We start from the raw sequence: 24,005 nt of genomic DNA, 5'->3' as shown, positions 1-24,005 counted from the left end.
AAGCTAAAGGGCCTGTAATTTAACCACTCTGCTATTTCACAAAGCTCCATCAGTACACTTCTGCCAAGAACCATTAGAATTTCTCAAGACAGCTAGGTAAATACTCACCCTGTCTATCAAAAACAACCTCTGCCTGTCCTGTGCCATAACCCGTAACATTTATAAACACGCTTATTAACACATGCAGGAAATGAGACAATGAGAGCCACTAACTTTTTGGTTCATTTCTTTTTAGGGAAATTTCATTCCAGCAAGTGCCTGGCATCAGATGTTATTTGCAAAAAAAGGTGAGGACTCTGCAATTACAGGTAGCAGAGGGCTACCTGCTGAACATGATGCCAACCAAAATAACATGGCTAAATCTGGTCTCCGCACTATATGGCAGGCTGAACTGAGTAAATATGCAGAACCAGTGAATTAATACTATATAACCTTTGGGAAAATTTTTGTGCTAAAAGAGCTATGGAGTGAGGGCATGCCAAGAGTTCCGGAATTTTGTGTGTGCCACCTTAGGCAAATCATTTGACTTTTCTGGTCTTTGATATCCTAACCTAAAACACAGCATTTTGCCTTTTCAATGATGCATTTAATCTAAGAAAAGAATTTAGCCAATTAATTAAAATCATGTCACATCAGTGAGAAACTGATTTTCTTTTTAAGCTTCTGATAACCTTTGTCAATATGAATGCAGTGCTAGAAGCAGTCACCTGATTGAAAATGATCTAATATCTAATAGTAGTTCTTTAAGGTTGTTATAATAGTAATATTAGATCATAGGCACACACTTTAATTTTCTTTAAGAAAACAAGTTTTACATCCAGTTAGATACATACGAATTTCAAGAAATGCTAGCATAAGCTAAATGACCATTTACCAGTAATATGTCTTTAAAATTTCAAAAGGATATGGTAAACTATTTTTAATTAACTTATTTTAGAAAAGAAAAATAAATAGCATGACCACATTTTGTTACTATAGCTAAAATCACCAAACATACACAACTTTCTATATAGTTATTTAGGAATAGGAATGTTTATTATTCTAAGTTTCTATATACCTGAGGCTCAGAATACAAAGTCTCACTATTATTCTCATTTTCTAAATGTCAGTGTTTATGTGCCAATGTTAGACATGGTCTCACAAGAAATATCAACTTGGAATCACTATATTCACTTGCTGAAGTATATTTTGGAATATTAAAGAATTCTGTTGTGACTTGTCTAACAATATGTTAAAATCTTTGCTAAGTACTCTGTTCACTATGCGTCATTGATAAGGATGTTTTAAGAAAGTACTTCATAATTACTTGTAAATGCAGAAGCTCTGATTGATTTTTTTCTCTTCTATTGCACCCCAAAAGTAAATGATTTTTATTTTGCTTCTAACACGTAAGTGGCCAGCAAAAGTATATCTTGAGGTATCCATCTGAATAAGAGTGATACATGCTTAAACCTGTTTTGAAAATGTTTGGGGAAATGAGCACAAGTCATGTTTTCATTAGCTTGAGCATCAGAAATAAGGAAAACATCTTACCTTCCACTCAGAGATGAAAAGAAGGGCACTACATGTATTCCCAAGGGGCCTCCTTCCCCAGAAATTTCCACTGTTCTTGTCATATCACTGGGCAGAAAAAACAAGAACACAGATGAGCCTCTGCCAAAAACCAGATGAGGCACATTAAAAAAAAAAAAAAAAGAAAAAAGACATAAAAAGAAAAAACCCACCTAAGGATTATATCAACTACTGTAAATTCAATAAACAAAAAACAAAAACAAAAAACAAACTTGTTAGCATCGAGTTGATTCTGACTCATAGCAACCCTAGAGGACAGAATAGAACTGTTCCATAGGGTTTCCAAGGAGTAGCTGGCTGGTGGATTTGAACTGCTGACCTTTTGGTTAACAGCCGAGCTCTTAACCACTGCACAAAGGGCTCTGTAAATTCAAAAGCAGAGATGAAATCACACAAGTACATGATTTGCTGGTACGTTTAGAAGATCCAGAGAATAAAATGTTTAAAAGACTATTTGATTGTTTTTTTTCCTACAAATGGAACAAATGAAAATGACTGTCTACAAAAATAACTTCCTACTTAACTTAATCTGCATAAATCAACATGTTTAAAAGGATATACACAAAAATGAAATTTCTCCCCATTGAGATGCACTTGAAACACACTGGACAGATCATAAAATACATGCAAGTAAGCATATCTATGCTTAAGTGTAACGTAGGCTGTTTTTTCAGAGCAGTAGGAAAATGAAATAAAATACATATTTATTAGAAAAAGCACAGAATCGCATTTTACAATGGTTGTGAAGCCACAATTGGTGACACATACAGGAATGTTCAAAGCATTATAAATCAAGACCTAAACTTGCCTTTCAATAAGGCATCACTTGCATTCAATGGAACAATTCCAAATTTTCACCTCCTTTTTTTAAAAAAAATTGTTTAAGAGATAGAAAAAGAGGTTGCAAAGCCTAGAAAAAAATGTATTATAGAAAGAAATAGAAAGCCTGACCCACCTAACCTGCAGCAGACTGAGAAAAGGATGAGCTAGAAACATTAACACATAGAGCACATGACTGAAATATACAAGACATTGGGAGCTTTTGGGTAATAGAAAGTAGAAGTAACAAGTTTTCATAAAGATGAAAAATAATAACTATGAACAATTATTGGTTCCTTTAATCCCAGACAGAGAAAATACAATTGCCAGAGGAAAAATGATAAAGTTGAAGCAAACAGTCCTGTTATAGAAATTGTAAGTATGTCTCTATTGTCTCCTATTTATGTGGAAATGACCTGAAACTAAATGTCAAATTAAGAGCTACAGCTGCTACACATGCTTTTCTCCTCCAAAATGAAAATGGTGAAATTTTGGCTCCTTGCTAGAAAGTTGAGAACAGCAATAAGAAAGAAAGCAAAACGACTGATGAATTCACTCTGCATGAAGTAGTCTCTAAATTATCAGTGATCTAAAATAAATACATTTAATGTATTCTCATCAGTGGATTAGGCTTAATGTAAGTTTTTTTTTTACGTAAACCTATTATCATTAAGAACTGCACAAAAGAGTATGTCAATTTCTAGAATTTGTGCACTACGATGGAATTTCAAATCCGATAATAAATTTCAAATGAGTTTTACCCAGATATTGCTGATATATTTAAAACTTGTTCAGTCAAGCAGGTTATATGAGAAGCCTGGAATAAAAGTTAGAAACAAAATAAATTTTAAAGTGATATCCTGGGATAAAATAGATTCTTTTCTATACTTTATTTGTGCAGATATGGACATTTATATGAATATAGGTATATGAAATGTCATAAATATGTATGCATTATAAACACTGAATATAAAATGTTTAGTGGGCAAAGAAAGTTGTATGCTTTTAATAGACCAAAAAGCAATTTTTATGTAATAACAGATCTTCATTATTTTTTAGATAATGTAGTTCATTTGTAGGCATTTGTGGAAGACTAAACCCAAAGCATTCTAGGGTTACATTACTGTTTTAAAGACTTTTTAAAATGGAGACTAAAATCTTGTTTAACCATTATTATCTTTTATCTTTATAATGTATTTTTATAGTTTTGCAGAGTATAACACAAATCTTTTCCTAATAAATGTATCAAGTATCCACACGCTGATAGGTAATACACATACTTAATGTACAGAGGCTTTTGGAATATAAGTGTTTAGTCTAGTGTAGACTTCAAGATTCCAGCTTAAAAATTTTTAGGACAGTTTTAATGGATTCTCATTTTTTTTAATCTCACAAATATTTCTTTACCCCAGTCAAAATCCCTCCTATAAAACATAATAAATTCTATGTATCATACTGATACTCTTTAGTAATTACCAATTCTATATTTTTACATTCACTTAATAATGTAAAGAGCCCTAGTGGTGCAGTGGTTAACAGCTCGACTGCTAACTAAAAGCTTGGCAGTTCAAATCTACCAGTCGCTCCTTGGAAACCCTATGCAGCAGTTCTACTCTGTCCTACAGGATCACCGTGAGTCAGAATCGACTCGATAGCAATGGGTTTTTTTTTGTTCTTTTTAAATAATGTAAATCTTATAATTTGTTTAATCAATCAATCTTATTTTAAAATGCTAAAACTTATTTTTTATATGCAGTTTTAAGGTTGATTTCTACTTTACAACATCCCCTTTTTCAATACTGCAGAGTAAACTTTTACTCTATCATTACACACGATAGTCAATTCTTTGAATATGAAGGTTTTGACAATTTTATTACTATTACAGAAAAAATTCATAAAAAATTTTATTTATTATAATACGAAGCACTTTTAGAAAACTAAGGAGCCCTGATGACACAGTGGTTAAAGATGCGAACTGAAAGGTCGGCGGTTAGAAACCACCAGTGGCTCCATGGGAGAAAGATACGTAGCCTGCTTCCTTACAGGTTTACAGCCTCAGAAACGCCTATGGGCTCACTATGAGTTGGAATCAACTCGATGGCAATGGATTTTTGGGGTGTTTTAGAAAACTAGTCTACTGAATTCCAGAACACGTAACTGTGCTCAGGAGGAACCTGTACACAGACCACGAGGCTGTCTTTTGAACACAACTAGGGAATACTGCATAGTTTAAAATCAGGAAAGGTGTGTGTCAGGGTTGTATCCTTTCACCATACTTATTCAATCTGTATGCTGGGCAAATAATCTGAGAAGCTGCACTATATGAAGAAGAATCTGGCATCAGGATTGGAGGAAGACTCATTCACAACCTGCCTTATGCAAATGACACAACCTTGTTTGCTGAAAGCGAAGAGGACTTGAAGCCTTACTGATGAAGATCAAACACTACAGCCTTCAGTATGGATTATACCTCAACATAAAGAAAACAAAAATCCTCACAACTGGACCAATAAGCAGCTTTATAATAAATGGAGAAAATACTGAAGTTGTCAAGGATTTTATTTTACTTGGATCCACAATCAACACCCATGGAAGCAATAGTCAAGAAATCAAACAACATATTGCATTGGGCAAATCTGCTGCAGAAGACCTCTTTAAAGTGTTAAAAAGCAAAGATAGCATCTTGAGGACTAAGGAACACCTCACCCAAGCCATGGTATTTTCCATCACCTCATATGCATGCAAAAGCTGGACATGAATAACGGAGATCGAAGAAGAACTGATGCCTTTGAATTATGATGTTGGCAAAGAATACTGAATATACCATGGACTTCTAGAATAATGAACAAGTCTGTCTTGGAAGAAATACAGCCAGAGTACCCCTTGGAAGCAAGGATGCGAGACTTCGTCTCACGTACTTTGGACATGTTATCAGGAGGGACCAGTTCCTAGAGAAGGGCATCATGCTGGAAGGTCAGTGAAAAAGAGGAAGTCCCTCAAGGAGATGAATTGATAGAGTGGCTGCAACAATGGGCTCAAACATAGCAACGACTGTGAGGATGGTAAAGGACTGGGCAGTGTTTCGTTCTCTTGTATACAGGGTAGCTATGAGTGGGAACCGATTCGATGGCACCGAACAACAACAACAGTTTTAAAGGAGCCCTGTTGGCACAACAGTTAAGTGCTCTGCTGCTAACTGAAAGGTTGGCACTTCAAATCCACCCAGAGGCTCTTCAGGAGAAAGGTCTGGCAATCTACTTCCATAAAGATTACAGCCTAGAAAACCCTATGGGGCAGTTCTACTTTGTCACATGGGGTTACTATGAGTCAGAATTGACTAGATAGCATCCAATAACATCAACGAGTTTTACACAGACCATGTTGCACCATGCACTTTATCAAATTTTATCCATTATTTCTTTCAAGAAAGAAAAACATTTAAAAACAAACAAACAAAAAGTCTTACAGGCCAGTCCACATATTTTCTTTTGTTTTAAAATAAAATAAAAACCTAGGTACTATAAATATTATCTGGACTGCTGTAGAAATCTCTGTATACATACCCTTCTTAGAAGACAAAGCACAGCTAGTAGGACTGGGCACAATTATTTCACTATATATCTTATAAAGTGAGATTTTACTAAAATATGAAAATATGCTATTAATGTTATTTGTTTATACAAACTACAGAGTAAGTTTAGGGACCAGTAAGTAGGATATGTATGTATTTATTTATGCGTTGGGGAACAGTGCAGCTGTCAGGAGATAAGCTGGAAGATAGTCTGAGAATGGAAAATGCAGAGAATGAGGTGGAAAGGAGATCCTAGCAATGGAAAGAAAAAAGAGATTGAGAGATACTTTTGAAAAAGAGACCAAAAAAAAAAAAAAAAAGGAACTCTGCAGGTGAAGGAAAAATATTTCCTTTAGACAAAAAAGGTGGTGAGAAAATTCCAATAAGACATCACAAAAGCCAGCTTTAAACAACTTTATAAGACATATTAAAATAGAAGCAGATGGTCACAAATCATTAGATTAACTAGCATTAAACAAGCTGAATTTTCGAAGATCCATTGACAAAACTGATTAAAATAATCACTGGAACCAGTTGCTATCGATCTAAGGGCTTAAGAGAAAGAATGGGCAAAGCTATAGAATCAGTGGTTAAAAATGGAACTGTCATTATGAATGGCTACTCTGTTAAAGCTAGACAGAAAGTTCTTCAATTGGTTTCCATCCAGAAGAAAGACTTGAAACTTGAGTGAGAGAATGCAACAGAAGCTAAGGAGGTTTGTAGGTGTAATTTCTTCACACTAGGCAAATGAAAAGCATGCATTAACACTGGGATTAATCCCCTCAGTGATAGATCGTTCACTGAAGTTAAGAAGAGACTGAGGCAGAAAGAGGAAGATATTTTATTTCAGAAGAAAATTACGATGTATTTATTTAATTACAAAGAAAATATGTCCGAGTGGTAAACAACATTAGATTGAGTCTAGTATCTGAGTAAGTTATTTCAACTAAGACCCCAAACTTCAGTTTCATTATTTGTGCAATGAGGATATTAGGGTAAATCCCTAATAGCATTGCTGGTTTTAATGAGAAAAATAGAAAACACATGCATGTCATACATACAAAGAGTTCAATAAATGTTAGCTATTGGTATGACTATTAGAATTTTCTCAGGGAAGATAAGCTAACGGGTAAGAAGGGAATAATCTACTTCAAGCTTTCAGATTTCTTAATCTATTTCCTCAACAAGACTTTTTAAAGAATTCTTAAATACTGTAGGACTGAGGAACAAGTTTTCTTCTTGATTAGATTGCTGACGTACACACAGCAATGTTAGCTGGTGTTCTTTAGGGACTGATGCACAGGTCAGTCATATGTGATGGTGTGAGAGACACTCTGCAGAGAGAAACCTCTCAGAAGAGTTTGCAGATGACCCCACACTCTACTTGATGGAGAAATAGCTTGATGATACAAATGTACCAAATGAAAATTTAATAAAGTATTTTTTTGTGATGGTGGTAAGATTGACTTAATTCACTTGAATTCAACAAATACTGAGTAACTCTGGTGGGGAAGTTCTGCAAGGGAGAAAACAAAAGCCAGTACATTTGAGATGTTTATAATCTAGGGGAGGGATAAGATACATAATAAAATATAACACAAAGCAAGAGAATAATAACAGTACTAGTAATAGAAGTAAATTCTCAACGAATTAAACTACTATTTGAAAGGCAATGTGGAAATCGCCTTCTGCATGTTATAACATGTACTCCTCATGCCAAATCTATAATGTAGACATGTACTATATCATTTCCATTTTATAGATAGGGAAACTGAAGTTTAGAGAAGTTCAATATCTCGTCCAACATCACACCATTCATATGGGGGTAGAGTTAGGACTCATATTAGCATTTACTGCACTCCAAAGCAGGGTCTCTTAGCCACTGCGACATATATGAGTTTCAAAACAGGGCACCTTCTGGTGTCATTCCAAGAAGGAGGGTACAGGGTCGGGAAGGGGAGCTAGGATCAGGAAAATCTTCCTGAAGGAGGTGGCACTTGAGACGGGATTATGAAGGGCAAATACGTTTATCTACTAGAAATTGTAGACAAGGGGGTGGAGAGGGCTCACGCATAAGAGGAAACGGCCTGCACCACGGTACTGCTCCTAGATGGTTTGTGGGAACACTGGAGGATCAGCCAATAATCCAAATTGACTCTAATAACATTTTTTTTTTTCTAAACAAAGAATGGTAGAAGATGAGGCTAAATCATTAGTTTGAGATTAAATCTTAAGAGTGGCGTGTCAAATTCCTGGCTAAAAAATTCATGCTTAATTTTGTAGAAAATGAAATCACTAAGGTTTTGGAACTAAAAACTTTTGTGATAAATGCTGTGATTTATAAAAATTTACTCGGTAGTGATATGAGGAATCAATTAGAAAAAGGAGAGAAAAAAGGCGGATTTGTTTTTAAGAGAGGAGTTAGGCAATTGCCAATAGTCTCACTGTAAGATAAGACAGGCTTGAGGAGTGATTATGGGAAAGAAAGCATGAAAATATGAGCACAGTTTCAAGATATTTTGAGATGGACTCTGCAAATAATTTGCCAAATGAGTGGATATTGGAAGCAAAGAAGATAGGATGAAATATGATCGCAGTTTTAAGCCTGAAAAAAAGGCGAGTCTGGAGGATGCTAACTGGGGAAAGTAGGAGTCAGGGACGAGGTTGTGTCGGGGATGAGATAGGAATTAGGGATGAGGTGAAGGTCTTTTGCACACATCACTTGCAATTTAAAGAAAAGCTCAAAGTGTAACTAAAAATAAAACAAAACAAACAAAAAACACCCAATCAAAATCTCTTGTTTCATTGTATTTTTAAAATATTTTATTTTTTGTTTTTATTGAGAATATACACAGCAGAACACACACCAACAATTTCTACACGCACAATTCAGTGACACTGATTACATTCTTCCAGTTGTGCAACTATTCTCACTCTCCTTTTCTGAATTGTTCCTGCTCCATTACATAAACTCACTGCCCCTAAGTTTCCTCTCTAAGCTTTCGAGTTGCTGTTGTCAATTTGATCCCACATGGGCAGTTCTTAAAAGATTCACTGTATTCTTAACAATCAAAGTGCACTAAATGGTGCTTCATAAGAGATGAACATTGTGAGACTATATGGAGACAGCTTGCTAAATTTTTTTTTTTTTAATTAAAAATGTTTTTGTTAATCATGCGTCAGAAGTTAATACACCAACTCCGCACTTAATGACTATCTCATTATCAAACATTTCCCATTTACAACGACAGAAAAAAATCGACTGTTTTGTGTGTTAATAAGGAATCCAGGCGAGAGAGGAAATAGAGGATGGTAAGGGTTGTGAGAGAGTGCGAGGCAGCGCAGGCCACCAGCAGTTCATTTTACCCAGGTCGGGCAGAAAAGCTGGGCTAGGTTCATGGCTAGCAGCGCAAAGAGGTCCAACAGGAGCCGCAGGAGTCGGACAGGGGCCTCAGAGGTCTCTTCTTCCAAAGAGGCATCCCTGCTACCTCTGCAGCCACTGCTGGGCCCAGGTGGCCAGCGCTCATCTGCCTGCAGTCCCAGGAGCCACCTGCCACTGCCTAGGCCATCTCTGGAGCCAAAGGAGTGGGAAAGTAGAGGGACGAGGCGCAGGGGTCCGCGCGGAGGCCTTGAGTGTGGCCAGATAATGCGAGGCCCCTGATGCTCCAGGGGCAGTGGGCAGCCCCAGACCACCATCCACCACCCCGACCCTGCAGGCTCCCTGGTGGTGAGGAAGGCATGGTGGGAAAAGGGGGCCCACTGCACCACGCACATCCCAAGATGCGCTGGGGGTGCCTGACAGGTAGTGAGCGATGGGGGAAACACCTGTGCCGACTCTTATATAACACAGATTTTCACATAATGACCTGGTCTTTGGCAAGTAACATGTCAACAAGTGGGGAGTTGGTGCAGTTATGTTTATGATTTGTGGAGAATTGTTTTATCCACTCATTCACTCAACAAACATCGTATCTATTTTATCTCAAGATGTACACTAAGTGTCAGGAATCCCTTGGAAGATTCAGAGTCTAGTTTGAGAGAATGAGAAATAGTAACTGTAAACTGTATTATCTGTATAATCATAATTGCAATAGACATTGTTTATCCAGCCTTTCACTTAGCATTGTGCTAAGTGCAGTTGCCTATATCTCATTTAATCTTCCCAATAATCTATGTGATCATGGTACCCATTTTCCCTATGAGGAAAACGTTTTAAAGAGGTAAAGTAATTAGCCCTTTTATAAGTAGTAAGTGGTAGAGCTAGTGTTCAAACCCAAGAGTTGTCTGAATACAAAGGTTTCAGAACTAAGGGATGATGTGATAAATGCTATGGTTTAGAAAAATGTATTCAGCAGTGAGAATGATACTCAGGAGGTGTTAACAGTTTATTGCAATAGTCTAGCTAAGATGTACCACAGGCTTGAACAATGACTACAGGAATGAAACCTGAGAACAGGCTCAAGACATTTTGAAATGGACTCTGCAAATCATTTACTTAACTTCTATGCCACCCAGGTGGAAGTATGCTTAAAGACCTAAGCTTATACCAAGCTCTGTAGAATATCGGATCCACTGCTTCTGCCCCAGGAGAATACTGACCATATAACATGGCTGTAACTCATGGTTCCCTAATTTCTCTACTATTGGTTTGTCCCATACCAGCTAGAACCAATGTCCTCTCCTTCAAAAGCTTTCCCTTGTTAGCTGTACATTCCATACTGTTAAGATTGTTCTCATCCTTCCCCTACCCGAGTCTGTGAGTGCTGGGAGTTGGGTTTGGCCAACGGTTACCATCCACTGCACTTTCCGAATTCAGCTCCAAATCAGATTTCAGCCGTGCTTCTCCTATACTGGTGCTCAATATGTGAAGTCTCCTATCCCTTCTTATGTAGTATAAAATAAAACATCAATGAATGAGGGAAGGTGAAGATTATAGGTAATATCTGAGTCAATAAATTTGGTGTCAGGAATGGTAGGGGTATGTGAGATCCCTGTTGTGTGCATGGAGTTGATTCTGACTCATAGTGACTCTAAAGGACAGAGTAGAACTGCCACATTGGGTTTCCTAGGCTGTAATCTTTACAGGAGCAGATCGCCAGGTCTTTTCTCCCACGAAGTGACTGTTGGGTTTGAAATACCAACTTTTCAGTTAGCAGTACAGTGCTTTGACCATTGCACCACTAGGCTCCAGTAGGGTCTCTAGCAGTTACTTAATTGCTCTGAATTACAGTACCTTAGTGTCTTAGTTATCTAGTGCTGCTATGACAAAAATATCACAAGTGGGTAGCTTTAACAGACATTTATTCTCTTACAGTTTAGGAGGCTAGAAGTCGAAATTCAGAGTGCCAGCTCTAAGGGAAGCCTTTCTGTCTCTGCTGGCTCTGAAGGAAGGTCCTTGTCTCCTTCCAACATCTGTGGGCCCAGTGTTCCTTGGAGATCTCCATGTACTTGGCATTAATCTTCCTCTGGCTCTAGGAGGTCCTCAGCACAGGGAACCCAGGTCCAAAGGACACACTCTGTTCCGGGCTCTTCTTTCCTGATGGTAGGAAGTTCCCTTCTCTCTTCTCCCTTCTCTCTCCTTTTATCTCTTGTAAGATAAAACGCAATGCAGGCCACACCCCAGAGAAACTCCCCTTATATTGGATCAGTAATTAGCAAGTTACATCCCACCCTAATCCTCTTTAATATAACCAGATCTTACCTCATTAACCACAGGCAGAGATTAGGATTTATGACACATAGGACAATTACTTCAGATCACAAAATGGGCGACAACCACACAACTCTGGGAATCACGGCCTAGCCAAGTTGGCACATATTTTTGGGGGACACAATTCAATCCATGACACTTAGTTTACCAAAGGTGATAATAAAACTCATGCAAAAAGGCTATTTTGATAATCAAATTACACAATACACATATTTTAATTAAATAATATTTTTAATGTTGCATATTTCATTTCTCTCAATTCCCTGTACCTGGAGAAAGCTTAGATGATTTGCTCACACAGCCATAAACCAAACAATTGATCACTCTCTGATAGCTATTCAGATAGCATTTAGCCAAGATGTTAGCAAACTTTCCAAAAAGCTAAAATTAAAAAAAAAAAAAAAGGAAGAATGAAAGTATTGCATTCATTTTATTCCTACCTCCAAAAAATAACTTATCAAACTTCTAAAAAGACAGTGTCCTAGAGATTTTCTGCACCAAATTTTTAATGTTGTGCAGACTGTTAATCAAAGAGGCATAATAAATGAAATAGTTATATGATCCTATGGCTATAAGTTATAAGCTTCAAGAGAATCCACACATTAGTGCTAAAAATCTGATAACCTACATATAGGTCACACCACAGGGAAACCCCCTTACATTGAATCAGGGCTGTGGCCTGAGTGTATTATTTAAAGTTAATCCCATGCAAATTTTTTGGCGCCTATTAGTAACTGGATTGAATGAAAGGAATACGTTGACTAAATGACCGAATGAATTAAATCAACCTCAGAAGCATCATCTTCTAATGCTGAAGCCAACAATCTATTAAACATGGAATTACATTCCTTATGGGAAGTTTTAAGTACCATTAAATAAAATAACAATGATAAAATTCATAGTAATAATAAAGATGATGATGATGACAATAATAATAATAGTAGCAACAGCAGCAAATCATCATAGGGCTCATTCTGTTCCCACCACCACTGCCATTGAATGGAGTCCAACTCATAGTGATCCTATAGTACAGAGGAGAACTGCCCCAAAGGGTTTCCAAGGAGCGGCTGGCTGGTGGATTCAAACTGCCAACGTTTTGGTTAAGAGCTCAGCTCCAGGCACTGTTTAAAATGTTCTACATATATCAACTCCTTTCATTCTCATGCTCATAGTCTAAAGAAGGTTTTAGTAATATCTGCAGTTTACCGATCAGAAACTAAGACAAACAGGGCTGAGTAACTTGCCTAACTGCATGGAACTGGTAAGCATCACAGTTGGGATTTGAACCCACTGTAGTGGTTAACACTTGGCTGCTAATTAAAATGTTGACGGTTCGAACCCACCAGCTGCTCCGCAGGAGAAAGATGTGGCAATCTGCTTTCGTAAAGTTTACAGCCTTGGAAACCCTACAGAGCAGTTCTAGTCTGTCCTACACGGTCACTATGAGTCAGAATCGACTGGATGGCAACAGGTTTGCTTTTGGTTTTTAAGTACCCAGGACTGAAATGGAAACTAGCGCCAAGCAAAAGAAGTACTTGTAAACATGAGCGCAACTGACTTTGTATAATGAGTTATTTTCATTATAAACATGAAAAAGTGTGGTCGATAGACTAGATTCATTTTATATACATGGAGCAAAATTCTGCAAGATTGTAGAATACAATACAATGCAATACTCAAGGGCTAAAGCCAAAGTAAAACACTCAACTGCAAGGAAATCTCAAATGTACACTTTAAACTGTGGTTCAAAAAAAGAAAGAAAGAAAAGAAAAAGCAATTAAGAAATCCAAGTTGCAGAAAAGTAATGGAAAAAGTGCGCTTCGTTTGTATATATGTTTATCAGTAAGTACCCATATCTTTTGAGGAAAATGGGAAGAACGAGTAAGTAACTGATTTTAGAATAGGGACTGGTTTTGCATCACTATTCTACTTAACTTGATCTTTCCTGTAAAATAAGGATAATTATAAACTATTAAATAAACATAAAAAAGCAATAAATATTCTTATTCACATAAAGAGAATACCTCAACGCAACCTTGGTTTTCGGTGATGCCAGGAGTTCTGTCTGTACACCATTCATTACTTCTCTGTCTTCTAAGTTCTGTGAGGAATCCTGTAGCAAAACAAACCTGTAAGCATGTGGATACTAACATATTGAATTGAAAATGTGAATAAAATGTCTCAACACGGGACAGAAAACGGTTTTACTCTGGATGTGCAGTATGCTCCTATTTCTTTAAAGACTGGAAACAGGTGTTAATCTTTTCAATGCTTTCAATGTTCTTTTTTCTCCTGTTTGGTTTCTAAAATACTCAAATGGGCCATTTACACAAGGCAATATGTTAAGAGGTATGGAATATATCATTTACCCGCTGCTGTCGAGTTGATTACAATTCATAGAGACCCTACAGGGCAGGGTAGAACTGCCCCATAGGGTTTCCAAGGCTGTAAATCTTTATGGAAGCCAACTGCCATATCTTTCTCCCATGGAGCAGCTGGTGAGTTCGAACTGCTGACCTTTCACTTAGCAGCCACGCATTTAACCACTGTGCCACCAGGGCATATATAATTTAGCTTCCTGCTACTCAACCATAGGCTCTGGGGACTGAGTGTTTTTAAGCAGAAAGGAAAAGGAGTACCAAAGGGAAGATGCCATTGACAGGTGGTGATATATTAGCTTTAATGTACTGTACTTGCTTGCACCTCCCCTGACACCAATATAAACAAAGCAAAATCCATGCAAAAACCTTGCCTGGCAAGGTCACTTCTATCAGAAGCATAACGGGAACATCATAGGAAGAAGGCATCTGGACTTGTTACCTTGCCATGAGATTTTGAGTCTGTAGATGATCTTCAGCAGAGAGGAGCTAAAATTAACCATTTAATTTCTAAAATTGTAAATGCTGTTCCAGTACAAAGAGGTAAAAGGGCCAGAGAGGTTCTGCACTTCCAGGGCAGTGGCAAAGTTGAATTGGATGTTACCCAGACCAGAAGGAGAGAAGATGGATTCTAGAAAGCGAGCCTGATTTATATTCTTACTTCTGTAACATATCAGGTCTTTGTTAGGTATTGAAATTGTACTTTAACAGAGTAACTCTTCCCACCACTAGAAGAAGTAGAGTCCCACCACTAGACAAACAGTCTTAGTTATGGACTGTGGTTACACTTAAAGAATAAGCCACATAGAGAAATACCCATTATCAGCAGCCATACCAGTAAACAGAGCATTCTTTGATCTGAAAAAAATCATTTCAACAACAAAAAAAAGAGCAAAACAATATTTGAGCTTAAGAACTTGAACAAAAAGGAATTAGGTAAATATCTTAATGAAAGCAAGACATAGTAGCAACTGAAGTAATTTGTCTTAGTGAACTGAGTGAAAAAAAAAAAAAAGATTTCAGTCTTAGACTGAGTAGCAACATTCCATTCAGGATTTGATGGTTTTGTGAAGGACTTGGTCTATACTAGATTTTCTTTTTTCCCCTCCTCTCCATGGGGATAAATAAAGACAACAGAATTAATTAGGTTAAAGAACACTTCATAGCTGAAGGTAGCAAATCTTAAACTATGAATATTTTTAAAAGGTTCTGACCATTCATATTGTTATGAAGGGTTTGACATACTTACAGAAAAAAGGAGAAAGGATGAGCAGGTTACAAAAATACTGAGGGAGACAATTTAACAAAATATTTGTGACTATTGTACCATGTGTGATTATTTGTGACTATGCAACCGACCGGTGGAGCCCTGGTGGCACAAGGGTTAAAAGCTTGGCTGCTAACCAAAAGGTCCATGGTTCCAATCTACCAGCTCCTCCTTGGAAACATTATAGGGGCAGTTCTACTCTGTCCTATAGGGTTGCTATCAGTTGGAATCAACTCGATGGCAACAGTAACAGGTATGCAACTGCTATTTCAAATACCAGTAGGGTCACCCATGAAGGACAGCTTTCAGTGGAGCCTCCAGACTAAGACAGACTAGGTAGAATGGCCTAGCAATTTACTTCTAAAAAATAAAAAAAAAAAAAACTGGTGAGTGAAAACCTTATGAATAGCAGCAGAAAACCATCTGATTGATATAGTGCTGGAGGATAAGCCTCTAAGGTTGTAAGGCACTCAAAACAGGACCACGTACTGCACTGGGCAAATCTGCAGCAAAAGACTTTAAAGTGTTAAAAAGCAAAGATGTCACTTTGAGGACTAAGGTGCACCTGACCCAAGCCATGGTGTTTTCAATTCACCACATATGCATGTGAAAGCTGGGCAATGAATAAGAAACACTGAAGAAGAATTGATGCCTTTGAATTATGGTGCTGGCAAAGAATGTTGAATATACGCCAGAAGAATGAACAAATCTATCTCAGAGGAAGTACAGCCAGAATGCTCCTTAGAAAGGAGGATGGCAACACTTTATTTCACATACTTTGGACATGTTATCAGGAGGGCCCAGTCCCTGGAGAAGGACATCATGCTTGGTAAAGTAGATGGTCAGCGAAAAAGAGGAAGACCCTCAATGAGAAGGATTGACACAGTGGCTGCAACAATGGGCTCAAACAAAGCAACAATTGTGAGGATGGCACAGGACCAGGCAGTGTCTCATTCTGTTATACATAGGGTTGCTATGAGGTAGAGCTGAAATCAAGGGCACCTAACAACAACATTATACATGTTAGGACATTTGATGATGACTTTATTTATGCTATTTTTTTTAATGCTGATATAAATGACATTGTTTTCTTAATTTTATTTTTGGATTGTTCATTGCTAGTGTATAGAAATACAACTTATTTTTATATATTGATATTATATCCTGCAACCCTGCTGAACTTGTTTATTAGTTCTAATAGTTTTCTTTTGCATATGGATTCCTTAGGTTTTCTATATACAAGATCATGTCATTTGCGAACAGAGATAGTTTCACTTCTTCCTTTCCAATATGAGTGCCCCTAATTTCTTTTCTTGCCTAATCACTCTGGCTAGAACTACCAGAACAATGTTGAATAGAAGTAATAAGAACAGACATTATGATGTTGTTATTTTTCTTAGGTAAAAAACATTCACCTTAAATAAGATGCTAGCTGTGGGTTTTTTGTAGATGGCCTTCATCAGATTGTGTTTTGCTTCAATTCATCTCATAATATTTTCCAATTTCACTTATTTCTTCATTTACTTTCCAGATATTTGTGAATTTGTTTTCCACATATTTGTGAATTTCCCAAATTTTCTTATGTTATTGTTTTTTAGTATCAGGCCATTGCAGTTGGACAGGAAACTTTATGTATGATTTCAATCCTGTTAAATTAATTGAGGCTTGTTTTATGGCCACACATGTGGTCTATCCTGGAGGATGTTCCATGTACACTTGAGAAGAACGTGTATGCTGCTGTTGTTGGATATAATTTTCTATAGATGTCTGTCAGGTGTAGTTGATTTATGGTGTTTCTTGTTGATCCTATTTCCTTGTTGATCTTCTGCTTGGTTGTCCCATCCATTACTGAAACTGGAGTACTGACTTCTCCAACTATTACTGTTGAATTATGTATTTCTCTTTTCAATTCTGTCAGTTTTTGCTTCATGTATTTTAGGACTCTGTTGTTAAGTGCATATACGTTTATGATTGTTTTGTCTTCCTGATGATTTCACTCTTTTATTATAAACAATGTCTTCTTTGTCTCTAGTAACAATTTTTGTTTCTATTTTGTGTAATATTAGTATAGTCACTCCAACTCTATTTTGGGTACTGTTTGCATGGTATATCTTTCTCATCCTTTTACAGTCAACTTATTTGTGTCTTTGAATCTAAAATGTATCTCTTGTAGAGAGCATACGGTTGGATCATTTTTTAATCTATTCTGCCAATTTCTGCCCTTTGACTGAAGTGTTTAGTCTATTTACATTTGATGTATTTACCTATAAAGTAGGATTTATACCTGTCATTTGCTATATGTTTTGTATCTTATGGCTTTTTGTTCCACTATTCCTCCTTTTCTGATTTTTTTAATAAATATACTTAAAACAATCTACTTGTTGTCATCGAGTCAATTCTGACTCATAGCGACCCTGTAGGACAGAGTAGAAACTGCCCCATAGGGTTTCCAAGGAGCGGCTGGTGAATTTGAACTGCTGACCTTTTGATTAGCAGCCATAGCTCTTAACCACCATACCACCAGGGCTCCTAAAACAATCTAGTTCTGATCAATACCAACTTAATTTCAATTGTGTATAAAAATTATGCTCCTGTATAGCTCTGTTCCTTCTCCCTTACTTTGTTATTACTGTTACACAAATTAAATCTTTTTACATTATGACTCCATTTACACAATTATTACTTTGGGCAGTAGAATTTAAATCAGGTAGGAGAAAAAATGGAACAAACAAAATGCATTTTATTGTCTTTTATATTTACCTTTGTATTACTTTTACTAATATTTGTTATCTATTTAAGTAGATTTGAGTTATTGTTTAGTGTCCTTTCAGCCTGAAACACTCCCTTTAGTATTTCTTGTATGGCATGTCTGATAGTGACAAATTGTCTCATTTTTGAAGGATAGTCTTGATGGATATAGAAATTTTGACTGACAGTCTTTCTTTTAGCATTTTGAATACGTCATTCTACTGCTTTCTTACCTCTATAGTTCCTGATAAGATGCCAGCTTTTAATGTGATTGAGGATACCTGTTCATGATGAGTTGCTTTTCTATTGCTGCTTTAACAATTCCTTCTTTGTCTTTGTTTTTTAACTGTTTGAATATAAAATGTCTAAGTGTGGATCTTTGAGTTTACCCTAATTGGAGATTGCTAAGTTTCTTGACTATGGAGATCAGTGATGTTCCATCAAATTTGAGGGAGTTTTGGCCATTATATCTTCAAATATTATTTCTGTCCCGTTCTCTCTTTCTTTTACTTCTGGGACTCCCATAGTGTGAGTGTTTGTATGCTTTACGGTCTTCCATAGGACTCTGAGATTTTTTTTTCATGCTTTTATCTTTATGTTCTTCAGAATGAATAATTAAAATTGATCTATATCAATGTTTACCATTTCTTTCTTCTGCCAGTTGAAATCTGCTGTTGTTCTCCTCTAGTGAATTTTTCATTTTATTATTATACTTTTCAACTCCAAAATTTCTGTTTGGTAAATTTTTTAAAAAATAATTTTTATTCTGTTTATTGATATTCTCTGTTAGGTGAGCCAGCCCTGCCATAATTTCCTTTAATTTTTCATACATGGTTTCCTTTAGATCTTTGAACATATTCATAATAGCTTATTTAAAGTCTTTGGTAAGTCCAATGATCTGTGCTTCCTCAGGGAAAGTTTCGAGTGACTCCTTGTTTTCCTGTGTATAGGCCATACTTTTCTGTTTCTTTGCAAGTCTTGTAAGTTTTTGTTGAAAACTGAACATTTCAAATAATACAATGGGGCAATGTTGCTTTTTATTCTTTTAGGGACGTTCTTGAACTAATTCTGTTAACTCTGTATCCTTTCTTGTGTGCAACCACTGAAGTTTCTGCTTGATTAGTTAATGGTCAGTTAATGACTTAATGAGGTGTCCTTAAATGCCTTGAACCAATAAGTCTCCTCACCTTCATTTAGGGGCATGTGTGTGTTAGGACATGCCTCCAATATTCTGGTACGTAGTTTATAATTCTGCCTGAGTTTTCACTTCCTGCTATTTGAGAGCTTCAAAATCAGTCAGGTTAGCTCTTAGAGCCTTCTCAGGTCTTTTCTGAGTATGTGCACGATCATACACATACATGTGGCCTTATAAATTCCCAGGAATATGTCAGAGTATCTCAAAATCCCATATAGACATCTCATTCCCTAGATTTTCCTTAAGGGGCCCTGGTAGTTCAATAGTTAAGCACTTAGTGGTACAAACCCACCAGAAATTCCATAGGAAAAAAGACCTGTAAATCTTCTCCCATAAAGATTACAGCCTAAAAAACCCTACAGGGCAGTTCTACTCTGTCATATAGGGTTCGCTATGAGTCAGAACTGACTTGACAGCACACAATAACAACAGATTTTCCTTATGGGTTCTATGGTCAGCTTCTTCTTAGCCCCAGTTAGTATCGTAGTTCAAGTAGTGCCATGTTAAACAATTTCTTCTACTTTTTGACAAACATCCTGGGAATAGTGCTGTTCGTAAGAGAGAACTTTGAGTCAAGTCAAGTAAGACAAGCCTAGAGAATGGAACTTTTCCAGGGAGCTGTCAAGTCAAATAATAAACATATTCTGGGGTAGGGTTTTTGGTGGACTCCAAACTCATTTTATCCCTCAAGTGGCTGCCTGGATGCTGGTTTTCACAGTTATCATTGTTGCAAGGCTATCGGGGATAAAATGAGCATACATTAAAATATCACAAAGCTCACTGTTCTTAGTGAGATTCAACTTTTCTTTTTTCCTTAAATAAATGCTCCCCTTATTGCTTCAAGCCTTTGATGAGTTCTGGAAAAGTTTAGTTTAACAGTTTCTGCCAGTGTTCTTGTTGTTTTGTGGAGTGCAGATTTTCAGAGGTCTTTATTTCATCATTCCAAAAGTACTTCTCTGGAAGTTCCACTTTTAAGTGTGGCATATTTACATGGCTGGTAACTTGGTTCTGGCTGTTGGTAGCAAACCTTCCTTCCTGTCCACAGGAGTCTATCGTAAGGCTGTTTGAGTGTCCTGATTTGTATGTTGATAGGCTTGATAGTATCCCCCAGGTCTCCGGCATTGCCCCAGAGTGAGCAATCTGAGAAAGAGAGAGAAAGGCACAAGCCACCATTTCATGACCTAGCCTCAGAAGTCACATAGCATCACATGTGCCCTATTCTACTGATTAATAGCAAATTATTAAAGCTGGTCAATATTCAAGGAAAGGAGAATTAGGTTTTATCTTTGACAATGAGGAATGTCAAAGAATATGCACACATATTTTAAAATCACCCATAGGTACTATCAGAAGAGATGCCTCAGATGGATCTGTCAGAGGAAGGAAGAAGTTAGTGAGGCAGAATAAGACTGGAATACTTAGACTTTTACTTAGGCTCTGGGAGTTCCAACCACCAACACTGCCCCAGCTCCATCTTCACTTTAAGCAGAGTATTTTCACTTTTATCTATTTTTATATATATCCTGAGAATGCTCTGTAACATTTCTTTTGAAGAAAAAAAATCACTGCCAACCAAAGCTTGAAAATAACAACATTCAAAAATAATTGGAGACTTTGGATGCCCAGATTAAATATTCCTTTATATACTGCATTCCTCTGTAGACCAACTATGTGGTAAAGAATTTGGCCTTGTCCAAAGAGAAGGTCTGGCATTTGCTCTTGGCCAGGTAGGTCTTTGCCTTTGCTTCTGGCAGGTAATCTCTAGACTCTGAGAATATTATGCCTCATAGGAGTGCCTTTGTTTGCCTGGGGGTCTTGGGTCATGCCAGATAGTCTAACAATATGTTATATGACTGGGGCTGGCCGTACTTGTAGAGTCTTAGAATGGGGGCTGACCATGCTAGAAAGGCCAACAATGTGATGTAGGGTGGGGTCTTTGAGTCATGCAGTATCAGTCAACTGAGAGACAGATCAACCATATGGGCGATCAACCAATCAATAATGCCTATGTGATGAAGACCCAATAAAGCTCTGGACGCCGAAGCTCAGGTAAGACTGCATGGTTAGCTATATTCTATGTATTTTGTCACACATCAATTCCAAGAAAGTAACACATCCTAATTTCATGCAGGAGATGACAACAGAGGCTCTGCATTTGGTATTTCTCCTGGACTCTGCTCTATGTGCTTCTTCCCTTGGCTAATTTTAATTTGTATCATTTTCCTGTAATGAATCATAACTCTAATTATAATAGCTTTCAGTAAGTACTTTGACTCCATCTAGTGACTTACTGAAGCTGAGGTGGTTTCGGAAACCCTCCCAAACTTGTAGTTGGCATTAGAAGTGAGGACAGTCTTAGAGACTGTGCTCCCTCTAATTTCTTTGCTGATCCAACTCTCACACCAACCTAGTTATATTTTTCTAATGTGTATTCTTCTCTGACAGAATCTAACATATATAGCTAGTTCTTAGTTATCATGCTAATGAGGGATGTGGCAGGGCAGACACATGCACAAATATCAGTGGCAGTTCATTAAAATTTATATTTGGCTTTATAAATCTGCCTGGATATAAAAATCCCCAGGACGTCAAAGAAAAAAATAGGAATATTTGGTACAAAGTCTTAACTATCTATTTTGTCTTTTTTGCTTTCTTCTCCAAGTGGAACTTTCTTCATCCCTTTGCCAAAGGAGGAAGATAACAAACTTTCTGGTTCAAATCAGTATTTTGCAAGGTTAAAGAATTTTTTTCTTCTAGTTCTAGTTAGATGGTAAGTAAAGATTCTATTTATGTCAACAAAGTACTTAATACGCCAAGTATGTGAAAATGTCAATTACAGTTGGAAAGCAATATTGGGCCAATTGCAGTGTGATAATCTGCTCAAGGATAATTCTGAACTAACTACAGTTTTAGAGCAATCATGTCAATAAAAGCAGACTTAAAAAGAACACACACATTCACAGACTTACATGTTTTAAAATAAGAATTTGACTATATTAAAAGTAGCACCAAAAATTCTCTGCCTTTTCACAGCTATGAAAAAGGTAGTAACTATAGCTTATCATCTCAACTAATGGGCAATATCTGTCACCTGCCAAAATCTTTTTTGTATATTGCAGTGAGAGAATTACTTGAAATGAGTTGGAATGTGTGTTCAACAACACACAACACAGGGGAAGTCAGCATAACTGGACCACTGGACCAAAGCAAAAGCAAAGACGTTGTCTAGATACATACTTTTAGGGACACAGAAGCTGGGACTGGGGCCTGGGGACCATGGTTTTGGGGGACATCTAGGTCAATCTGCATAATATAGCTTATAAAGAAAATGTTCTACGTCCCACTTTGATGCATTGTGTCTGGGATCTTAAAAGCTTATGAGCAGCCATCTAAGATACATCTATTGGTCCCATCCCACATGGAGCAAAGGAGAATGCAGAAAACCGAAGACACAAGGAAAATACTAGCCCGAAGGACTAAAGGACCAAATGAACCAGAGAGACTACCAGCCTGAGACCAGAAGAACTAGATGGTGCCCAGGTACCACCAATGACTGCCCTGACAGGGAATACAACACAGAGTCCTGGACAGAGTAGGAGAAAAATGTAGAACAGAATTCAAATTCACATAAAAAGACCAGACTTAATGGTCTGACAGAGACTGAAGGAACCCCCAAAACTATGGCCCCTCAACCCTCTGTTAAGCCAGAACTGAACACATTCCCAAATCCTGCTCTTCAGACAAAGATTAGACAGGACTATAAAACAAAGAATAATATATGTGAGGAACGTGCTTCTTAATTCAATCAGATATACAAGACCAAACAGGTAGCCCCTGTCCAAAAGCAAGATGAGAAGGCAGGAAGGGACAGGAACTGGTCGAATGGACACAGGAAAACGAGGGTGGAAAAGGGGAGCGTGATATCACATTGTGGGGATTACAACCAATGTCACAAAACAATATGTGTATGAATTTTTGAATGAGGACTTAACCTGAGCTGCAAACTTTCACCTAAAGCACAATAAAAATAAAAAGTCATCACCCTTAGAAAGCGTTCTCTGATTGCCACACCTGGATGTGATCACCTTCGTTTAACTACTTTTATCCTTGTTAGAACCATCTGTGGGTCTACAGAAATTGCTGTAGAGATACCCAGGCCCTGGGCAAAGGTGACCTTGAAGCAAATGATATTCTTCAAAGTCAAGGGCTTTATTTGTTTGTTTGCTTGTTTATGTGTTTGTTGCATTATCTCAATAAAAATTTCTACCTCTGTTAAGAAAAGAGAATTCTTTGATATTCTCCGGAGATGGAACAGGCAGACAGATGTTTAAGGCATCCTACAAGGACACAAAGCCAATTCCAAACTGACTTCAACACCATTGTAACAGTACAGTGCTTCAAGACTTACGGACAGATTATTTATTAACAGGGTACATGAAATCATTTTCCAAAAATTACAAAATAATTGACAAGCAATAATTTAAGAGTACTTAGGCTTTTATTTCACTAAATTACATGGTGAAATGAAGAGTCACAAAAGCACACTTACCAAAAAATAAAAAACTATATTTATTTTCTCATAGCTTTTTTAAGTAGCTTTGAGAAAAATCTGTGAAATAATGACTTTTAAATTTCGAAGTAAAGGAGCAAAAATAATCCTGATTGTGAAGAACTAGAGGTATAAGAAATGGTGTTGAACAGCCACCATATTTCTTTAACTCTGAGTTTGAGAAGTATTAATTATA

The 24,005-nt window shown here is 37.1% G+C and overlaps 1 protein-coding gene across 1 annotated transcript in view; it reads right to left on the bottom strand.

Moving 5' to 3' along the window:
* Window positions 1–24,005, bottom strand: part of PARD3B (par-3 family cell polarity regulator beta) — a 588,698-nt gene that overhangs the window by 395,666 nt on the left and 169,027 nt on the right. The window contains exons 5-6 of the mRNA XM_023732913.1: window positions 13,697–13,785; window positions 1,534–1,620 (exon numbers count right to left, since the gene is read on the bottom strand). Coding sequence (XP_023588681.1) covers window positions 1,534–1,620; window positions 13,697–13,785 — 176 coding nt within the window. The remainder of the gene's footprint in view (window positions 1–1,533; window positions 1,621–13,696; window positions 13,786–24,005) is intronic.

The sequence above is a fragment of the Trichechus manatus genome, unplaced genomic scaffold, assembly GCF_000243295.1.
Source record: "Trichechus manatus latirostris isolate Lorelei unplaced genomic scaffold, TriManLat1.0 scaffold00056, whole genome shotgun sequence".
NCBI classification, from domain to species: Eukaryota; Metazoa; Chordata; class Mammalia; order Sirenia; family Trichechidae; genus Trichechus; species Trichechus manatus.
Note: the sequence above shows the minus strand (reverse complement) of the source record. Positions and strands in the feature narration are given on the sequence as shown.